This window comes from Tamandua tetradactyla, chromosome 2 (genome assembly GCF_023851605.1).
Source record: "Tamandua tetradactyla isolate mTamTet1 chromosome 2, mTamTet1.pri, whole genome shotgun sequence".
NCBI lineage: Eukaryota > Metazoa > Chordata > Mammalia > Pilosa > Myrmecophagidae > Tamandua > Tamandua tetradactyla.
In genome coordinates this window covers 158,054,763-158,075,105 of record NC_135328.1, presented here as the reverse complement: position 1 = coordinate 158,075,105, position 20,343 = coordinate 158,054,763, and the positions used below count along the sequence as shown (strand labels likewise).

The 20,343-nt window shown below is 37.4% G+C and overlaps 2 protein-coding genes and 1 pseudogene across 5 annotated transcripts in view; all 3 read left to right on the top strand.

Moving 5' to 3' along the window:
* PATJ (PATJ crumbs cell polarity complex component) overlaps positions 1 to 20,343 on the top strand; it is a 473,288-nt gene that overhangs the window by 374,677 nt on the left and 78,268 nt on the right. For all 4 annotated transcript variants that reach the window (XM_077149461.1, XM_077149460.1, XM_077149463.1 and 1 more), the window contains one exon: positions 18,185 to 18,259. In XM_077149461.1, the coding sequence (XP_077005576.1) occupies positions 18,185 to 18,259 (75 nt within the window). The remainder of the gene's footprint in view (positions 1 to 18,184; positions 18,260 to 20,343) is intronic.
* LOC143654384 (acid ceramidase pseudogene) lies at positions 11,453 to 12,829 on the top strand (annotated as a pseudogene).
* Positions 14,390 to 15,260, top strand: LOC143674137 (histone H3.3A-like). Its single transcript, XM_077149459.1, has one exon. It carries the CDS (start codon positions 14,501 to 14,503, stop codon positions 14,912 to 14,914), a length of 414 nt encoding a protein of 137 aa, XP_077005574.1. The 5' UTR covers positions 14,390 to 14,500; the 3' UTR covers positions 14,915 to 15,260.

The window sequence follows — 20,343 nt, the reverse complement described above, 5'->3', positions numbered from 1 at the left end:
GTATGTAACCACATGGATGGACCTTAAGGACATTATGCTGAGTGAGATTAGCCAGAAACAAAAGGACAAATGCTGTATGGTCTCACTGATAGGAACTAACATTAATGAATGAACTTGGAGAATTTTAGTTAAGAATAGAGGACATTGGGAGATAGAAATAGGGTAGATATTGGGTAATTGGAACTGAAGGGATACAGATTGTGCAACGGGACTGATTGTAAAAATTCAGAAATGGATAGCACAATGTTACCTCACTGTAATACAATAATGTTAGAACATTGAATGGAGCTGAATGTGAGAATGATGGAGGAGGGCTGGGGGCACAAATGAAATCAGAAGGAAAGATATACAATAAAGACTGAGATGGTATAATCAAGGAATGCCTAGAGTGTACAATAATAGTGACTAAATGTACAAATTAAAAAAATGTCTTTGCATGATGATGAACAAAGTAATGTTAATAATGCAGGGTGTTGAAAATATAAGGTAATTAATATTTTAAAACTTTAACTTATATGTGAAACTAAAGCAAGAAATATTTATTTATACAAAATTTATATTTTGACTAGTGCATTTCCTAATATACCTTACGTGGACAGCTTAATTGAACACCATGAGTACATGGAAGTACTTAAGGAAGTAGGGGCATGAGATTTTGTAGGTTTGTCCAGAGTGATGCCTTGATAAATCCCAGAGTGATTTGAAGAGTGAATAAAAAAAGTATTTGCAAAGTCCCCTTGGGGGAATGGTGAGAAAGGGGGAAAATTCAACTTCCCCAAGTGGAGAATACTTGATATTCTCACAAGTAGTGAGGACAACCAGTGCAATAGGCTGAGCCCCCAATCTTGGGGCTTGTTCATTTGAAACTTAACCCCACAAAGGATAGACTAAGCCTACTTAAAATTAGGCCTAAGAGTCACCCCCAAGACAACCTCTTTTGTTGCTCAGAGGCAGCCTCTCTCTCGCAGCCAACACAACAAGCAAACTCACTGCCCTTCCCCTGTCTATGTGGGACCTGATTCCCAGGGGAGTAAACCTTCCTGGCAGTGTGGGACAGAAATCCTGGAATGAGCTGGGACTTGGCATCAAGGGATTGAGAAAACCTTCTGGACCAAAAGGGAGAAGAGAGGAATGAGACAAAAGAAAGTGTCAATGGCTGAAAGATTCCAAACAGAGAGGTTATCCTGGAGGTTCTTCTTACGCATTAAATAGATACCACCTTTTTTGTTAAGGTTTAAAGAGGCTGGAGGAAACTGTCTGAAACTGTAGAGCTGTGTTCCAGTAGCCATGTTTCTTTTTTTTTTTTCAATTTTTAAAAAAAAATTTTTATTAATTTTTAAATTTTTTTTAAAAATATGATGAAAGAAACACATTCTTAACATATGATCATTCCGTTCTATATATATAATCAGTAATTCACAGTATCATCACATAGTTGCATATTCACCATCATGATCATTTCTTAGAACATTTGGATCAATTCAAAAAAAGAAATAAAAAGACAACAGAAAAATAAAATGAAAACAGAAAAAAAAATTATACATACCATACTCCTTACCCTTCCCTTTCATTGATCACTAGCATTTCAAACTAAATTTATTTTAACATTTGTTCCCCCTATTATTTATTTTTATTCCATATGTTCTACTCGTCTGTTGACAAGGTCCAGTAGCCATGTTTCTTGAAGTTGATTGTACAGTGTTATAGCTTTCACAGTGTTACTGTGTGATTGTGAAACCCTTGTGTCTCATGCTTCTTTTATCTCCCTTACGGACAGATGAGTAAAACATATGGATTAGAAATAAATAAATAATAGGGGACCAAATGTTAAAATAAATTTAGTAGATTGAAATGCTCGCGATCAATGAAAGGGAGGGGTAAGGGTATGGTATGTATGAATTTTTTTTCTGTTTTCTTTTCTGAATTGATGTAAGTGTTCTAAGAAATGATCATGATAATGAATATACAACCATGTGATAAAAAAAGAATATTTATATTGTATGTTTTGGTTTTATTTATAAAAATTTAAAAAGAAAAAAACCCACACACAATAATGAAAACAGATTTTAGGAGAAGGTAATGAGCTCAGTTAAAATTTTTAACTTTTAAGGGAATGTAATATGCTGTGGGATTTTTTTTAATAGGTTCCATTTAACAGTTTTGACTGCTATGCTCGATTTAAAATTATACCTAAGTGTTTTTAAAATGTTGGTATCCATATTTGGAAAAATAGTTTTGAATGTTTTTCTAATGATTATAGATTTCTTTTTAGGTCTTACTTCCAGGCTTGAATCCCCATGTATAAAATCCTGCTCATTTTTTTTTTTAATCTTGAACTATATACTAAAAATCTATTTTTCCCCCATTTTCTGTTCATCAAAAACTGTTGGATTTCTGGTTTGACTATGGGAAGGGTTGTCACTGTGAAAATCTTATTTTTCTGTTTTAGATTCGATATGAAAGCTGCATTTATAGCAAGAGTCTCGGAATTCCTTAAGGAGCATTAGAGAATGTGCCTGAGCTAGCACTGGCCTCTTTTTTGTGACAGTATGCAAATTGCCAATGGCAGAGTTCAAGTGCATTTAAATATGTAGCATTTTCACAGCTCATTTTTCTTTATATCTTGTGTTTCTGAAAACCACTTGAGTTTGCCTACATGATCAATTGTCCTTTCCTTGTCATAGAAAATGACAGTAGAAGGTGGACCACGGTGGCTCAGCAGGTAGAGTTCTTGCCTGCCATGCCAGAGACCTGGGTTCAATTCCCGGTGCCCGCCCCTGCAAAAAGAAAAAAAAAATACAGTAAATTTACAGTCAAGAGTCTTTCCTTCATGAAAGTCACTGGAGAAAAGCTTTTGACTTCTTCCATTCTCTTTCCTTTGCCATTGTAAGTAAAGATCATGTAGCGGCAAGAGGGTAGCAAGTACAGTAACCTCATGAACCCAAAAGCAGTGGAAATATAGGTATACCTTTTTTTAATACAAATTTACGTCTTTAATGTCTGCTAGCTGACTTTCACTTCCAACCACATTGAACTGGTTTGCTGTGGATACTTATTATTCTACTTGCCAAGAATGGATCTGTTGCTTATCAGATTTTTCTAAATTGAGAAAGTAATTTTACATCGTAATTATTAGCTCTAAAGGCCTAGAAAAGTAAAAATCATATCAGAGCCCACAACTCAGACTTCTTTACTCATGCCTAGTGTCTTATCTTCTGAATCCCATCTTCTTAGAAAAGAAGTGCTGCTCAAGCACTGTTCTTTGAGTCTGTGAAGGTTTTCTTGAGAAGCCTTATTTGGTCACATAATTTTAAGATCATACTGTCTAAAGCCTATGTTAATTATCTTATTTTTCAAGGGGAGGTACAGGTCCTTCATGCCTTTCAGAAATTAAGCAAGTTTGTATTGAATGTCTATTATGTCCCAAGCATTGTGCTAGCCAGAGGAGATATAGCAGTGAGCAAGGCATACAGTCTATACCTTCAGGAAGCTTTCAGAACTGCTGAGAATAATGGAGTCTAACGTTATCATAGTTTTTGCTATGCATTCCAAAAGACTTTGTTGTAAATACTTTGCATTTATTACTTGATACTTTTATATGATATAGATCCTATTATGATCTCCATGTTATAATATTTATGAAACTGAGGCACAGAGACACAACTAATAAATGTCACAGCCAGGATTTGAATACAACTTTAAATAAAGAATTCTAAGTATTGGTAATTATTATTGATTCCTTTTCAATATTTATATCACCTTCTTGATATTCTCTTTAATTTCATCTATCATTTTCCTAATATCCTTTAGTTTTTTGACATGTTTTCCTATAGCTCTTTGAGCATATTTAGGACCATTTTTTAAAAAAATCTTTGTCTGATATGTCCTGGGTCTGTATTTCCTCATTGATGTGTTCTAATGCTTTATCCTGTTCCATTGCATGGGCCATCATTTCCTGTTTCTTTGTATGTTTTGTAATCTTTTATTACAGTTCAGGCATTTTGATATTTTAAGGTGTTATCTCCAGAATTTAGACACTGAGGTATCTGCTCCTTAAGCTGTTATCCAACTGTTATTATGACAGAGATTTCTTTAAATGCCAGAGACTTGTCTAAAAAGGGAAGGAAAAAAACTGAAACACCTTTCCCATCCTTTCGAAATTGGCCTGTACTGATGCTCTCCTTCAGAGCTTATTCATGCAGACTTTAGAAAATAGCCTGAGACAAAGGCGTAAGGACTCCCCAGTCTTTTCTGCTCCTGTCCTGAACATACGTGCATGGTCCTAGAAATTCCCCCTGTTTACACAGATCCAAATGTCCCCTTTTCCTTAATGAAATCCTCTTTTCCCCCAGGAAACTGTGCTTCCTCACCATTTTGAGCACCACACCACATGTCCCACAACCGGCAATCTTTTGCCCTAGGCAGCTGTGGCTTTATTGTTCTCCTACAGCATTCTGTAGGGCAGCTCTATGATTTGCCTGTACATGCAGAGCAAATTCTGGGATGACAGTTTTCCTAGTTCATCCCTTAGGCTGCCATCAAGCAGAAGGACACAGACACATATGCACCCAGTATGTGCATACACATGCATCTAATTCTGTTCCCTCCAGACCAGGACCAGGGACCCTCATAGGCAGCACAGATCTGCTCAGCATGGAGAAGGTGTGAAGACTGTGGGAGGGACTAACAAGGATGCAATGAAAGGTTTTCCTACCATTTTTAAAGTTGCGTTTTCCTTGACTTGGTGTTTTTCCTGTTATTGTAACGCTTTATTTTCCAAAGCTTTGAGAAAGATGTTTCTGCCAGTTCTTACTGCATGTTCAAAGACATTCTAGGGATTGAGTGTCTCATTACTCCATGTTGATCAGCTCAGGTCCCCATAAGTATAATTGGAGGGCAAGTTAGGGTGCCGTGAGAACTTTTAGCAATTTCACCTAATCCAAGTGGTTAGTTAAACAGGAATTATCCCATAACTAATGCAGGCAAAGGTTGTATTTTTCTAGTGTGTTCAAAGTTCTGAAGTAGAAGTCCAAGGACCAAAGTCAGCTGTAGATATTTGTTGATTTGTTGTTTGTATACTAGCGATGTATTAAAACATTTAGTTAGTTCCCTTACAGCATAGCTCCTGATGCATTTGAGTTTATTATCCTGACAGGTCTTTTCTGGGAGAGATGGACTCCACCTGTTTTGTTCAGAAGTCTCTAGGTTGCTAGTGATAGAACCTCAATTTGACCTTCCTTAGACAAAAATGGAGATTTGCTAAAAGGCTAGAAGTTATTCTCACATAACTGCAGGAAGGGCAAGGTTGACACTGAGCCTCAGGGGCAGTTGGAATCAAGGACTTAGTGGTGCTAGAGGTGTCTCTGCATGTCAATTTCATTCTCTTCTGCAGATTTGCTTCTTCAACATGATGGAAGCATGACTGTGCAAAGCTACTAAGGTGCTCCACCAGAGAGGGGCTAACTCTCTTCCCCTGGATCTACTTATGATGGCCTTTTTGTTTCAGATGTCCACTCCTGGACCAAACACTATCGCCAGAGAGATGGGGCATTTTGCTTACCGAGCTTTGGGACAGAAGTTTGGTGACTAAAAGCTGAACTTCTCTTCCAATTATCTATTAAATAGGATATTCTCAGAGATACCTTTCACATCCACCTCTTGGAAATTCCTTCTCTTGATCAGAATAATTTGCCTAGCTCACAAAGCATTCTCTTCCAGGAGCTCATAGCACTGTGGTGAGGATTTTTATAACATAATGCAGACAGAGAGTGATCAGTCTGTTTCATGGAATGAGATGATCCTTCCACATTGCTTCCTCGGTCTTCTTATTTAGGGTTCCCCTATGCAAAGCCTGCAATTTAGAATGTCAAAAAACCTTAGCTTTGAAGATGCTAATAGTTCCTTTGGTGCAGTAGTTGGGAGATTATCAAATTATACATTTTTGTTCAAACAAAATGAAAAGGAATGTATTGATCCCAGATCATTGCAGTAACTAGTGCAAAGATTTTTTTTTTCCCTCCCAGGCTCAAAATAAGCAGACATGACTTGTTTTGATATGATGTTAAATCTAAAAATGGAATCACTATGTTTCTTTAAAAAAAAACTCTTAAGGCTTTGATAACAGTTTCCCTTTTGCTATTGGCAACGACTTAGTGCGAAGCTATACCCTACCATACAAGATCCCTTTTCAGAAAGGATAGATGTCTGAAGGCCTCTTTGAGATGACTGTTGCATATTTCTCAAGCAAATCAAACTTGAATCAGACCAGAGAAATAAACTAATAGAAAAGACAATGATAGAGGGGGAAAAAATAGCTCAATGAGAAAGCCACGATGTCAAGCAGTGATGTCATGGCCCCTGGGAAATTGGGGCCGTGAGAAGGAAATAAGGGAGACAGATTAGTCAGGAGTTATGTCTGAGGCTGAGTCCTCATGCTTGCTTGTTGTTGGGAGAAGGAGGCTAACAGCACTGATGCTGTGCTTTCCCTTGTGGTTTATTCCTTGGGTAAGAGCAAGGTCTCTGGAGAAAGGTGTATCTCAGTTAAAATGTGATTCAGCAAATAATGTAGCTTCTCTCTGGCTCAGTTACCTCAATTATAAAATGGAAATAATAACAGTACCTAATACGTAGGTCTGACATGTAGATCAGCAAGTGAAATGTACACAGTATGTGCTCAATAGGTTTTTACTATCGTTATCATCATGTACAATATGTGTTCAAGTATGCTCACAACTCCTTCAGGTAGCAGTTATACTCTTGCCACTGTGAAATAGGTTATACTGCTGATAAGTAGTAGAACAAGTCTGAACCCAGATTTTTCTGGCTCTTACTCAGATGCCTTTTCTTTTAGTTACAAGTGCAAATGATGGGAAGAATTAAACCAAATTGGTAGTTCTGTTACTAGGTGATGGCAGTGGATTATTTTTCCCCAGTGCACACAAATGACCAATTCCTGAGCCACTGGGGTTTCAGAAAGATAAAAAGCTTATTATGAGGCACATAGCAGGAGAGCAGATCACCTGTTAGCCTAAAATCACCTCCCTGATCTGCAGTAATTCTGATAGTTCTATAGTATTAAAATATGGACAAGGTTTAGGGTAATGAGCACAGTGGACAGAGGTGGTCTAATTATTGGGCGTGTACAGATTACATGCTTAAGTCACAAAACATATGTAAGAAAATGGCAGCCTTAATATGATGATGGGCATAATTTTTAGTATCATAATGAGGTATAGAGGACTTAGGGGTTAAAGTCTAAGCTACTGTGCATGTCAGCCAGGCCCATTTTGGTTAGATCCAGTCTCTGTTATCAAGATAACTTTGGGCTTCAGGTGTGTTACTTCTGGGCTGACCTAAGACCCTTCATAAACAAACATTAGGGGCTGTCTTTAGTGATTACAAGATTCTAAAGTTGAAAAACCGCATAAATGTGTACAAATGAAGGTTTGTCACAAGGTTTTTACAATCACATGGGACAAAAGATAGAGGCTATACACTCATCAGATCAAGGCAACTGGGTTACAATTTAGAGATTTCAGGTATTTCCCTCTCTCTTCTCTAATATACCAGAAAGCAGAAAAGAATGTCTATATAATGATTCAGTAATCAGAATCATCCCTTAAATCCTAATTTCTCAGTTACAATTCCTCCCTCTCATTTGATAATTATCTCTCAATCTTAAGGCCTATCTGGGCAGTGACTCTTCTAACTGCTTCAAGGCTGTTGTTCTTGGAGAGTCCAATATTTCTAGGTTTCAGAGCTTCTTTGGCATTGCTACAATCTGAAGATTTAAAGTCTCTGAAAAACAAACTTAATAAATAAGATTTTGTAGAGCCCAGGATATCTTTCAGGGTTTCCAGGCATACTGTTGCTTGAGGCTTGCCATATTGTGGTAGTTTGCAGTATCTGACTGAAATTTGCATAAGAATAACCTCCAGAATGGCCTCCTGGCTTGACTTGAAATCTCTTAGCCATTGAAATTCTATTTCTTCCCCACACCCCCCACCCCACCCCACCCCACCCCACACCCCCGTTTGGTTAACTCATCCACAGTGCCAGGGCCAGACTCATCCTTGGGACTTCTGTCTCACAATGCCAGGGCCAGTTACACCCCATGATGCCAGGGCCAGTTAATGTTCCATGATGCCAGGGGAAGGCTTACATCCCTGGAAATTATGTCCTATATAGGAGGGAAGGTCAGAGTTTGACTTAGCGAGAGAGACCACATTTGAGTAACAGCAGAGGTTTTCTGGTGATGATTCTTAGACATATAAGTATGTTCAGCTTGCTATTAAGGAAATAGGTTTCATAAGGGCAAGCCTCAAGATTGAGGCCTTGACTTATTAAACTGGGAGCCCCTCTTGCTTAAGAAAATGTCAGGAATTCCCCAAATGGGGATATTTAATAGTTCTTTATTCCCATACTCTCAAGGAACTTTGCAAATATTTTTTCATTTTCTGCCCAAAGTACTCTGAAATGCAATATTCTGTACATTAACTTCTACAGAATATTAAGATTTTATTCTTTTTTCTAGGTTCTATATCAAATAAATCTGAATTAAGTTGTTTAAATAAACTAACTAGACAGATTAAATTAGATAGTGTTCTACAGAAAATTTTGAATTGAACAAATGTGATTTTATTCTGCTTCCACAAATTCTGGATAACTCCCATCTCCAATCCTGGCTTTCTCTGAAATGGCTGGCTGGTTCCATATTTGGTCAGATCCTCACATAGGGCACTATTCTCTGGGGTCTCCCTTTTGGGAGGCCCAGGATTTCCCAGAACTTCAGTTTCTGGTTTTTTTATACCCAAGTGTTCAGTTTTCAGCTTGTCTCTTTCTTGTCGCATATCACTGTAAGCTGCGAGGAGAAACCAGGCTGTGCTTTCTACATTAAATTTGGAAATCTCTTCTGCTAAATATCCAAGTTCATGGCTTTTAAAATCTACCTTCCAGCCAAAGCCATCATTCAGTTTTGCTAGATTATCTGCCATTTTTTAAACAAGGATCACCTTCCTTCTGGACTGCAATAATACATGCCTCATTTCTATGTTGAGCCTGGTCAGAGGTGTCTTTAGAATCTACATTTCTACCAACAGTCTCTTCAAAGCATTCTAGGCCTTCTCTATCAAGCTGCTCAGAACTCCTCCAAAATCTTCCACTTATTCATTTAAAAAGCTGTTCCAACATGTTTGGTATTTGCAAACCACAGCAGCACCCCACTCCCTGGTACCAAAATCTGTTCTAGTTTGCTAGCTGCCAGAATGCAATGTACCAAAAACAGAATGGCTTTTAAAAAAGGGAATTTAATAAGTTGCTAGTATACAGTTCTAAGGCTGAGAAAATGTCCCAATTAAAGCAAGTGTATAGAAATGTCTAATCTAAGGCATCCAGGGACAGACACCTTGGTTCAGAAGGACGAGGATGTTCAATGTTTCTCTCTCAGCTGGAAGGGCACATTGCAAACACGGCGATGTCTGCTAGCTTTCTCTCCCAGCTTCATGTTTCATGAGGCTCCCACAGGGGCGTCCTCCTTCTTCATCTCCAAAAGTTGCTGGCTGGTGAACTCTGTGGTTTTCTCAGCCTCATGGCTCTAAGAAGGGACTCTCTCCAGAATGTTTAAAGGTTTAACTGGTAGAGTCACAACTCCAAGGAAGCTAGCTGATCAAAAGTTACCACTCAAAATTGGGTGGGTCACATCTCCATGAGAACAATAAAAATGCTCCCAGCCAGCAATATTGAATGAAGATGAAAGGATATGGCTTTTCTGGGGCCCACCACAGATCCAAACTGGCACAAGTGGTTAGGCCTTGGGGCAGAATGAAGCCTGGTTTGTTGAACGTTTTAGGTGAGAGCCATGGAATTTTGTGAGTTCCTATGCCCTTTAACTGTTTCGTTATTAGATTTGTTTTAGTAAAAGCTGTGACCAGGACCATTGAAAAAAGTTTTTACTTTTCCCAGAGGCAGCCCTTTGTCAGTTTTCTCCTGCCTTAGGGAAATTCCAGGGGCTGTTTCTTTCTAATGTCCAGGTTTGTTTACAGTAATTATAAAACTAATAATTTTTATATTAGTTGCTGCTCGGAGAGTTTTTCCTTTTTGATTTCAGAAGTACGAACTTACATATGTGTATATTTAAACTAATGCTTTTTAATCTTGTTGCTCAGTTTTTCCTTTTTTATTTCAGAAGTTCCAACTTGTATAAGATGCCTAGTTATTTCTGAGCAGTTCATATAGAGCTCTTTAAGAATTTTCTCATTCCTTTGCTATTACCATCCAGAGATATGAGCGTGTACGTTGAATAGGCAGACAGACACCACAGACACACGAGAAACAGAAACACAGAAATACCTTTGAGAGAGAGCAATAAAGGATTGAATATATTATCTCATTCCATTTTTACCTTTTTTTGCAGAACAATTATAGCTATAATATCTTTAATTTTAATTGTAATGTTAGTATTTTCTTTTAAAATCGTTTTGAGGCCAGATTGTTACAAAGAAACCCTTTTTTATAGACTCAACTAAAATCTTTTCAATTTTCAATACAACTAAAGTTTCCCTTTTTTTTTTCACATGGGCCAGGCAGTGGGAATCGAACCCGGGTTCTCTGGCATGGCAGGCAAGCATTCTTGCCTGCTGAGCCACCGTGGCCGGCCCTAAAGTTTCCCTTTTTAAAGAATTTCCATAATCAGTAACCAATTAGGAACATTTGTCCAATACACATGCAGGTACATACCAACTAATAAATTTAAACAGACACTTAACACAACTATATTTAAGTAACATACCAATTAATAACTAGACCAAATATCCGACTAACAAACAGGCACTAAACACTTAACACACTGATTAACAATTAAACAATATAAGTACCCATAAAACAGAAAGGTGTAAAGATCAGAGTAAGGAGATCATTCTGGAAGTAGGACCAGGTCTTAAAGCCAGGTCAAGGGGGAGTTGAACTGCCTATTTCCTCTCCAATCCATTCTTACTCCCAGTCAGATTCCAGACATGGAACTGGAAATTGTTTTTCTTTTTGAAGCTTTTTAAGTCTCTGGAGTGCTGGCAGAACAGAGAAACCCCTGTTGTTGAAGCCTCTAGAATAAGTTCAGTCCAGTGACCGCAAAAGGCTCAGTTACCTTACTTACCTGCTCTGCTGGGGCTCCAGAGCCTCAGGCATCTGTCCCATCTGGGGTACAAAATTGTTACCAGACAAAGGCAGTGGATTCTTTTGCCCAATGCACTCAAATGACCAGTTCCTGAGACACTGGGGTTTCAAAGAGAGAAAAAGTTTATTACAAGGCACATAGCAGAAGAGCAGATGGTTTGTCAGCCCAAAATCTGTTTCCCCAAACTGCAATAATTCTGATAGTTTTATAGGGTCAAAAGATGGGCTCAGTGAGTACCATTCTGGCCTTGGCAGAAGTCCCTTAGAGGGATTGGTGGCTACAAACATGCCGAGCCAGAGTTGCCTCACCTTTGTCCTGGCTGCAGCTGCCAACCATGTCATGGTGCAGCACACACCTCCTCTTCTGGGGTCCAGTTCCTTGATATATCATAAATCTTGATTTACCAACCTACAGAAGATGGCAAGCATTGAGGACTGACAAGGTACCAATGTTAAAGATTATATTGAAGACTCTGAGGGATTTAATAAATATGTTTGTACCAAGTGGAAAAATTATGCTGCTAGTGTATCAAAAGTTGCCTGGTCTACTTGGCCACCGTCCTACGTGTTTGGAAAAACAAAATAGAGGGGATTGCAGCTGTTAGTGATATATCTTTAGGTGAAACTATTGCCTTCAATATTTTCTATGAGGTTTTTACCATGTGTACTTCAATAGTGACAGAATACAAAGAAGATCATCTACTATAAGGTAGAAACATGGACTTTGGAATATTTCTTGGGTGGAATATAAATAATAACTTCTTTGTCATAACTGAGAATCAAAACCTTTAACAATGAATTTAGACTTCCAAACAAACAATAAAACTGTCTTCAAGGCTAAAAGTTTTGCTGGCTATTTGGGCATGTTAACAGGATTCCAACCAGGATGGTTTAGTCTTACACTAAATGAACATTTCCCTCCAAGTGGTAGTTATATGGGTATGATAGAATAGATTTTTAGGAAAGAAAGATGTCTTGTGGGTAGGGTTTATCACTTGATCGCTTCTGGGAAATGTCATAAGTTATAAAGAAGCCAAGAATATATTGAACAAAACCAAGATAATTACCCCAGCATACTTTCTTTATCCTGGGAGGCCACCATTCTGGGGAGAGTTGTATGATTACATGAGACAGAAAAATTCTTTGGATGTAAATGAACTCAACCCTAAGCAGGGTAAATGGTATGTGGTACAAACAAATTATGGCCATGGGAAAAATACCTTCTTGATGATCATAGAACACCTACAAAGATGTATCTAAACCAGTCACCCAAGAACATCTCTCATTTGCAACCCTAAATAGTGTCCTATCAACAAAACTTATCCACAAGCTGACCGTTTTCACATCTTGATGAATGTTACCCATGGTCAATTTGAAACTTACTTGTGGTTTTGCCCAGACCCTTGTATAAGGTGGTGATTGCACGTCTGGCTTTACTGAATGTGCTTTTTGCAGTGGGAAGTCGATGATTTCCCATGTGGCCACCTGGAGCAGCCACCAGACCTACTCATTCCAAAGACTTCTAAGAGCTTCATCCTTCTCAGTTCACAACTCAAAGGTTGTTTTTGCCATAACAGCCAGTTGTTCTAACAGATAATATCTGGAATTAATTTGCCGAGTTTCATTTCACTTTTATAAGAGGATTGGAGATTGGCAGCTAAACAATTATGGGGTACAGTTCCATTGAATATAATGAGATGTCCTGTGGATGTTTAATACCGTGCATCTATATGAGAACTAGTAAAAATAAAATGGTACCCATTATTTAGTGATTTCCTTCTACTTTCATACTTGTATGCTTTTCTGAATATTTGTATGTCTTTTTCTATTAGAATCAATATACCATTGTCGTTACTGCTGTGAGAGCAGTGCACCTTTTGATTGGGGAGAGAGGGTTGTAGATGAAAAAGACATCTTCAACTGAATGTTTCTCTTAATGGTCAATAAATGGGCCTTTGACTAAGTGAATGTAAGTACTTTCGGGGTTCATGAATTCATCAGTATGCAAGGCAGTTTTTTAAATAAAGAACTGAAGTGTTTACTTTTTTCATAATTACTCTCCCTCCCAGTAACCCCAGGAACATTGTGAACTTTAAAAACTGAGTCTCAGGGTCTGTAAGTAAACAGATCAAAGACAGAAAATATGCAGTAAACCTATTATCTAAAATTCTCATAAATGTTATTTTTAAATATTTAAGTAGATTTTTAGTTTGTCCTGGTAACAGGTTTTTTTTTTTTAACTTTTAAGTGTAATCAATGAAAATGTTTTTCAGAAATCAGAATTTATGAAAAGTGCTAACAGAACTGGTTTATAACCTTTTTAACTTTCAGAATTAACTGTGAAATGTATGCCAATTGGGCAAGACTGTATCCAGTTTTTTTTTAATGTATGTTGTATTCATGACACTCCATAAACAGTTATTGGAAGCCATGTAAAAGAAAATGGGCAGAATTTATGGTAATGAGCACAGTAGGCCCAGATGGTATGATTAGAAGTGATCTAATCATTGAGCATGCGTAGATTGATTACATGCTTAGTCACACAATGTATGTAAGAAAATGGCGGCCTTAATATGATGATGAAATGGCGTGATTTGTAGAATCATAATGAGGTATAGGTGACTTATAGGTTAAAGTCTAAGTTACTTTAAGTCACTTTGGTTAAATCAAGTTCCGGTTATCAAGATAACTTTGGACTTGGGGTGAGTTAGTTCTGGGCTGGCCCAAATCCCTTCAGTAATGAACACTAGGGCTGTCTTTAATGATTACAAGACTCTAAAGTTGAAAAACTGGATAAATGTGTACAAATGAAGGTTAATCACAAGCAAAACATAAAGGCCATACAGTCATTATCAGAGATCAAGGCAGTGGCAATTTAGAGATTTCAGGTATTTTCCTTTCTCTACTCCAATATACCAGAAACCAAAAAGGAATATCTACTTTTAAGGGAGAAGAGAGAATTTTCAGGTTTTTTTAGCTGGCGAGCCTCTCTTATGGAGTTAGTAGATGGGTAAATGATCCATTCAAAGTTTAAGACAGACCAATGGATTTTAACATAACAGTTTGAAATTTCATTCATCTGGTAATGTAATTCTACATTCCAATTAACCTTTCAGAAACTACCATTTGTTGAGTTTTGGTGTAACATCAGAAAAGAATGTCCTCCCCGATAAATCCCAGAGTGATTTGAACAGTGAACAAAAAAGTATTTGTAGTAGAGTGGTTTGGTCGATCGTTGGGGTAGCTTAGCTTGGTGGCTGCGGCTCTTCGTTGGAGTAGCCGAAGCGGCGCGGCGGTCAAAGAAGCGGAAGACTTCGGTTTTGGGTAGAGGAAAATGGCCCGAACCAAGCAGACTGCTCGTAAATCCACTGGTGGGAAAGCTCCCCGCAAACAGCTGGCCACCAAGGCCGCCCGGGAAAGCGCCCCCTCTACCGGCGGGGTAAAGAAGCCCCATCGTTACAGGCCCGGAACCGTGGCGCTTCGAGAGATTCGTCGTCGCTACCAGAAGTCGACCGAGCTTCTGATCCGGAAGCTGCCTTTCCAGAGGTTGGTGAGGGAGATCGCTCAGGATTTCAAAACTGACTTGAGGTTTCAGAGCGCGGCCATTGGCGAGCTTCAGGAGGCTAGTGAAGCGTACCTGGTGGGTTTATTTGAAGACACCAATCTGTGTGCCATCCACGCAAAGAGAGTCACCATCATGCCCAAAGACATCCAGTTGGCTCGCCGGATACGGGGAGAGAGAGCTTAAGAGAAGGCAGTTTTTATGGCGTTTTGTAGTAAATTCTGTAAAATACTTTGGTTTAATTTGTGACTTTTTTTTGTAAGAAATTGTTTATAATATGTTGCATTTGTATACTTAAGTCATTCCATCTTTCACTCAGGATGAATGCGCAGTGACTGTCCACAGACCTCAGTGATGTGAGCGCTGTTGCTCAGGAGTGACAGGTTGCTAATATGCAGAAGGGGTGGGTGATGTTTCTTGCTTCTCATGATGCATGTTTCTGTATGTTAATGACTTGTTGGGTAGCTATTAAGGTACTAGAATTGATAAATGTGTACAGGGTCCTTTTGCAATAAAACTGGTTATGACTTGATCCAAGTGTTTAACAATTGGGGCTGTTAAGTCTGACCATACATCACTGTGATAGAATGTGGGCTTTTTCAAGGGTGAAGATACAAGTCTTAACCACAGTGTAACTTACAGTTTCCTTTAAAAAAAAAAAAAAAGTAAACCTGGCAGCTATAGAATACACTATGTGCATTTATAATAGCTATTTTATATATTGTAGTGTCAACATTTTAAAATTAAATGTTTTACATTCACATGTGGTGGGGAGTCTTGTCATTAAGGTGTGTGTAATTTTAGAGTCCAGTTGGTTTTCTCCTAACTAGACTGCACTTGACTTCATAGTAGAAAATGCAATGCCGCATTATACCTTGCATAAGTCCTCATTCTACCACATGTTAACTAACCCCTCTATCTGATAATGCAGACACTAATGGGGGATATTATGTATAAGGGCTCTAGAATATACAAGTTTTTCACACCAGCATCATCTGTTACTAATAATTTGAACTAGTTAGTGCAGCTTTTCATTGTGTTGTGGTTGGTCTCATAACTAGGTTGTTTTTCTCCTCTATGGAGAGGAAACAATATCGAAGTTCTTTTCCTTGTGGAGTTTGTATTATAGAAACCCTTAGTAAACTTGCTGTGGGAGAAGGGCACACGGCTCCAGCTTATCAAATTTTTGCAAATTTAATGTCGGGTTAGGTTACATCTAGTATACTGTCCTGAGAAAAATCACTTTTATAGAGATGGCCTTCAAAGTGGTTTTAAAATTGATCATCTTCTATTGAAGTTTATAGGTCAATTATGTGTGTTGACTAAATTTACAAATAAACTTGTTTATCCAAAAAAAAAAAAAAGTATTTGTAAAGTCCCCTTTGGGGAATGGTGAGAAAGGGGGAAAATTCAACTTCCCCAAGTTGAATTCTTGATATTCTCACAAGCAGTACGGACAACCAAAGCTATAAGCTGAGCTTATCAGTCTTGGGGTTTGTTCATATGAAACTTAACCCCACAAACGATAGGTCAAGCCTACTTAAAATTAGTCCTAAGAGTCACCCCCAAGGGAACCTCTTTTGTTGCTCAGATGTGCCCTCTCTCTCCAGCCAACACAACAAGCAAACTCACCACCCTCCCCCTGTCAACGTGGGACATGATTCCCAGGGTTGTGGACCTTCCTGGCAACATGGGACAGAAATCCTAGAATGAGCTGAGACTCACCATCAAGGGATTGAGAAAACCTCAACCAAAAGGGGGAAGAGTGAAATGAGACAAAGTGTCAATGGTGGAGAGATCCCAAACAGAGTTGAGAGATTATCCTGGAGGTTATTCTTACGCATTAAGTAGATATCACCTTGTTATTCAAAATGTAATGGAGAGGCTGGAGGGAACTGCCTGAAAATGTGGAGCTGTGTTCCAGTAGCCATGTTTCTTGAAGATGATTGTATAATGATACAGCTTTCACAATGTGACTGTGTGATTGTGAAAGCCTTGTGTCTGATGCTCCTTTTATCTACCTTGTCAACAGATGAGTAGAACATATGGAATAAAGATGAATGATAGGGGGAACAAATGTTAAAATAAATTTAGTTTGAAATGCTAGTGATCAATGAAAGGGAGGGGTAAGGGTATGTATAATTTTTTTTTCTGTTTTCATTTTATTTCTTTTTCTGAATGCATGCAAATGTTCCAAGAAATGATCATGATAATGAATATGCAACTGTGTGATGATATTGTGAATTACTGATTATATATGTGGAACGGAATGATCAAAATAGGAATGTTTGCATTTGCTTGGTGTTTTTTGGTATTAAAAAAAATAAAATTAAAAAAATAATAAATAAAGAATGTCCTCAATTATCTGAAAATGCTATTAAAATACTCTTCCCTTTGCCAACTACTTATCTATTAGAGGCCAGACTTTTTCACGAACTTCAACCAAACCAACACTGCAACAGATTGAATATAAGTACAGCTATAAGCATCCAGTTGTTTTCTGTTCAGCCAAACATTAAAGAAATTTGCAAAAATGTCAAACAATGCCATTCTTCTCACTTCACTTTTGTTTTGTAAAGTAAAATTACTATAAAATATTATGTTACTAAATGGATTTATTATTTTTAGATGAGTATATTTTTAAATATATATATGATAAATACATATTTTTAATTTCTGAAAAAATGGAATGAATGTCTATATAATGATTCAGTAATCATCCCTTAAATCTTCATTTCTCAGTTACAGTTCCTCTATGCAATATGCAAATGGGATTTTTAAGTCTTTAGCTAGAGAAGTAACCTCCTTGTCCCTGTAAAGTTTAAAAAGCTTTACAGCAACTGCAAATCCTGCAGCAATGCAAACAGTTCAGTTCTAACAGATTAACTATAAGTTTGCCCTTCAGGCATCAGTTGCAAATTCAGGGGCTCCCAGGACCACTCTTATTTCTGACTAATTGACTACAAATGTATGGTCTCCTGCCATGCCAGAGATCTGGGTTCTATTCCCAGAGCCTGCCCTTGCCAAAAAAAAAAAACCATAAGCACTAGGATTGGCTTATCAGCGTCATCATTTATTTCGATTAATGAACTGACCTTTGGCTATACATCAGTTTCCCACAGGTTTTGATTGTTTGCTTCTCTCCTAAATCTGTACTCTACATTCCTCTATGGGGTACAGGACTGACTTATCTTTGCATCTCACAGAATCTTTAGTAGATGTGCTTTTTGTCTCTTATTCAGTATATTAAGGGGGAAATTTTTCTGATACCAGGATTTGGGAATGCATTCACTTCTAAGAGTTAGTCCAGATGGGCAAGTAAAATGTTTAAACCTGGTGTTTTGGGATATTTATGTAGTAGTCCAAAGCCCTATTTGATGGTGCTTAACTGCTGAAGTTGGAAAGTGTATTTGAGTACTACAATGCTGATATTTGGTTGTATCTTTTGCATTTCAGGAAGACATCTCCCAGATGGTCGACCAAGATGTGATGGCAGATCAGCAGAAGGCATTGGAGTACCCAACTGACAATGTACGTGACTTGTACTTTATGTTCCAGAAGAAAGGGAGGTGATGGCAATGAAATCAAATCCTTTTTTACTTTGTAGAAAGTTATTGTGTATATTGTACCTTGAAGTCAGCCCACAACCTTATTACCTGTTATGGTCAAAGTATGTGGAAATATCCTCTGTTCATCTATCTCCCTGTGCTGATACCCTAGACAGCTGATTAAAATCATTTAAATTTAAATCATTTAAATGATTTAAATGGGACATCCCTCATAACAACATTGTACTTAAATTCTGAGAGAACCAAGTATTATATAATGTCATAAATAACAATTTTTAATGGGAGAATTTCTAGTTATATAGATACAAACACACTTAACTTTGTGTTCCTTGTAGTTTGAATTTCACTTCTCTTAAAAAACTATAAACTTTTGGCTTTCAAATTTGTATACTTTTGTAGCCATCGAGTTTTTTTGTTCTTTTTTTTAATATCCTGATTTTCACTTCTGGTTGTTCCTTTTATACTTTGCACTGCTAAAATATACATTATTTTTATACTAACTAATTTTATGTTTAAGAAACTATAGATCACTAAAGCTCACAGGAAATATAAATATTTAAAACACTACCAAAGAAAATGCCAGAAATTTCTGCAAAATTAAATGCTAAAAAATCTAAATGAAAACCATTTTAGTGTAGAAAGAACCTTAAAAATTACCAAATTCTCTTCAACTGAAAACCTGTAAGTGATTTTTTTTAATTTGAAAACAGATTTTACTTTTGGTAATATGTTTGCAAATACTATTAATGTGTTAATACCTAGTATACTAATACTTATTTCAGTTCCAATATCAAATCTCTCTAAAATTTTGTAACCATGGAATTTCAAACTGGAACAAATCTTAAAAATCAAATGGGCTTTCTTTTCGCTACAGAAGAATGAGCAGTTAAATATCTAAAGTATTCTTCTTTTGTAAAGTGTTTATTACCTTTTTTCAGTAGCTGCAGAAGAGAAACAGTCCACAAATCAGTGGGCTGTATCTTCAGTGAGGCAGTGTCAGCTCATTACAAAGAACTTCCCAACCATTTGAACTATCCCAAAATAGGATGAGCATCCCCTTTTCCAAGAAAATTTCCCTTGGAATTTTCAATTCCTGAATGCTTTCAGTCAGAAGGTGGCTCATCATTAATACATTGTAATGAGAAATAAAAGCATTAATAGCTATCATTAATTGAGCTCCTGAGTTGTTCTTGGCACAGTGGTAGACTTATTTATGTGCTTTTTCTTTCTTTTCTTTTTTTTTTTTTCACAACAACCCTGCAAGGTAGACATATCACCTCTTATTTACAGATGATGCCATTTTGGTATAGGGGTTAAATGATATGCCTATAGTACACAGCTAATTAATGGTAACAAAACTCACCAATTCATATCTTTTTTTGAGAACTGATTTTTTTTTTCCTATCATGAACCTGATGAAGTATAGACCCTTTCCCTGGAAAAACTGATAAACATAAGTTTGATACAGCCACAAAGGTTTTATAACCCCCAGAAGGTCCCTTGTGGATCTCTTAGATGCCTATTCACCCTGAATTTAAGTACTGTCTCAATCTTAAAATAAGCAAATAAAACTAGCCTGGCTTCTTACCCCTAGATGCCAATTTTTTGTTCTGGGATGGGAGCCACAGCCACCATAACTTTTTAAAGCTTCCCAGATGTTCCTATTTTGAAACAGGATAGAACTGTTGGTTACGTAAGGTTGGAAGACCTAATAAATACATCCCCAATCTCAATTTCCAAGACAGCAACATATAATAGCAAATCCCACCTTTCTGGTCTCTCATACCTATTAGTTTGGTTTTGTGACAATGGATGAGTCATGTGAGCACACGTTCACCTATCACCATACCTACCAACCACAAGAGTTTTACCTCTAAATGTATGTGTTTGGTCATATCAAATGGTTTCTGTGGACTTGGTTTATTCATTTTAAGTTGAACCAATTTTGCCAATATTTGTTGGTCACCTATTATGCTTCAGGTGCTTCAAGGAACTAGGATGTAGAGATGACCAGTAAATATTCTCTGATATTATAAAATTAATAAT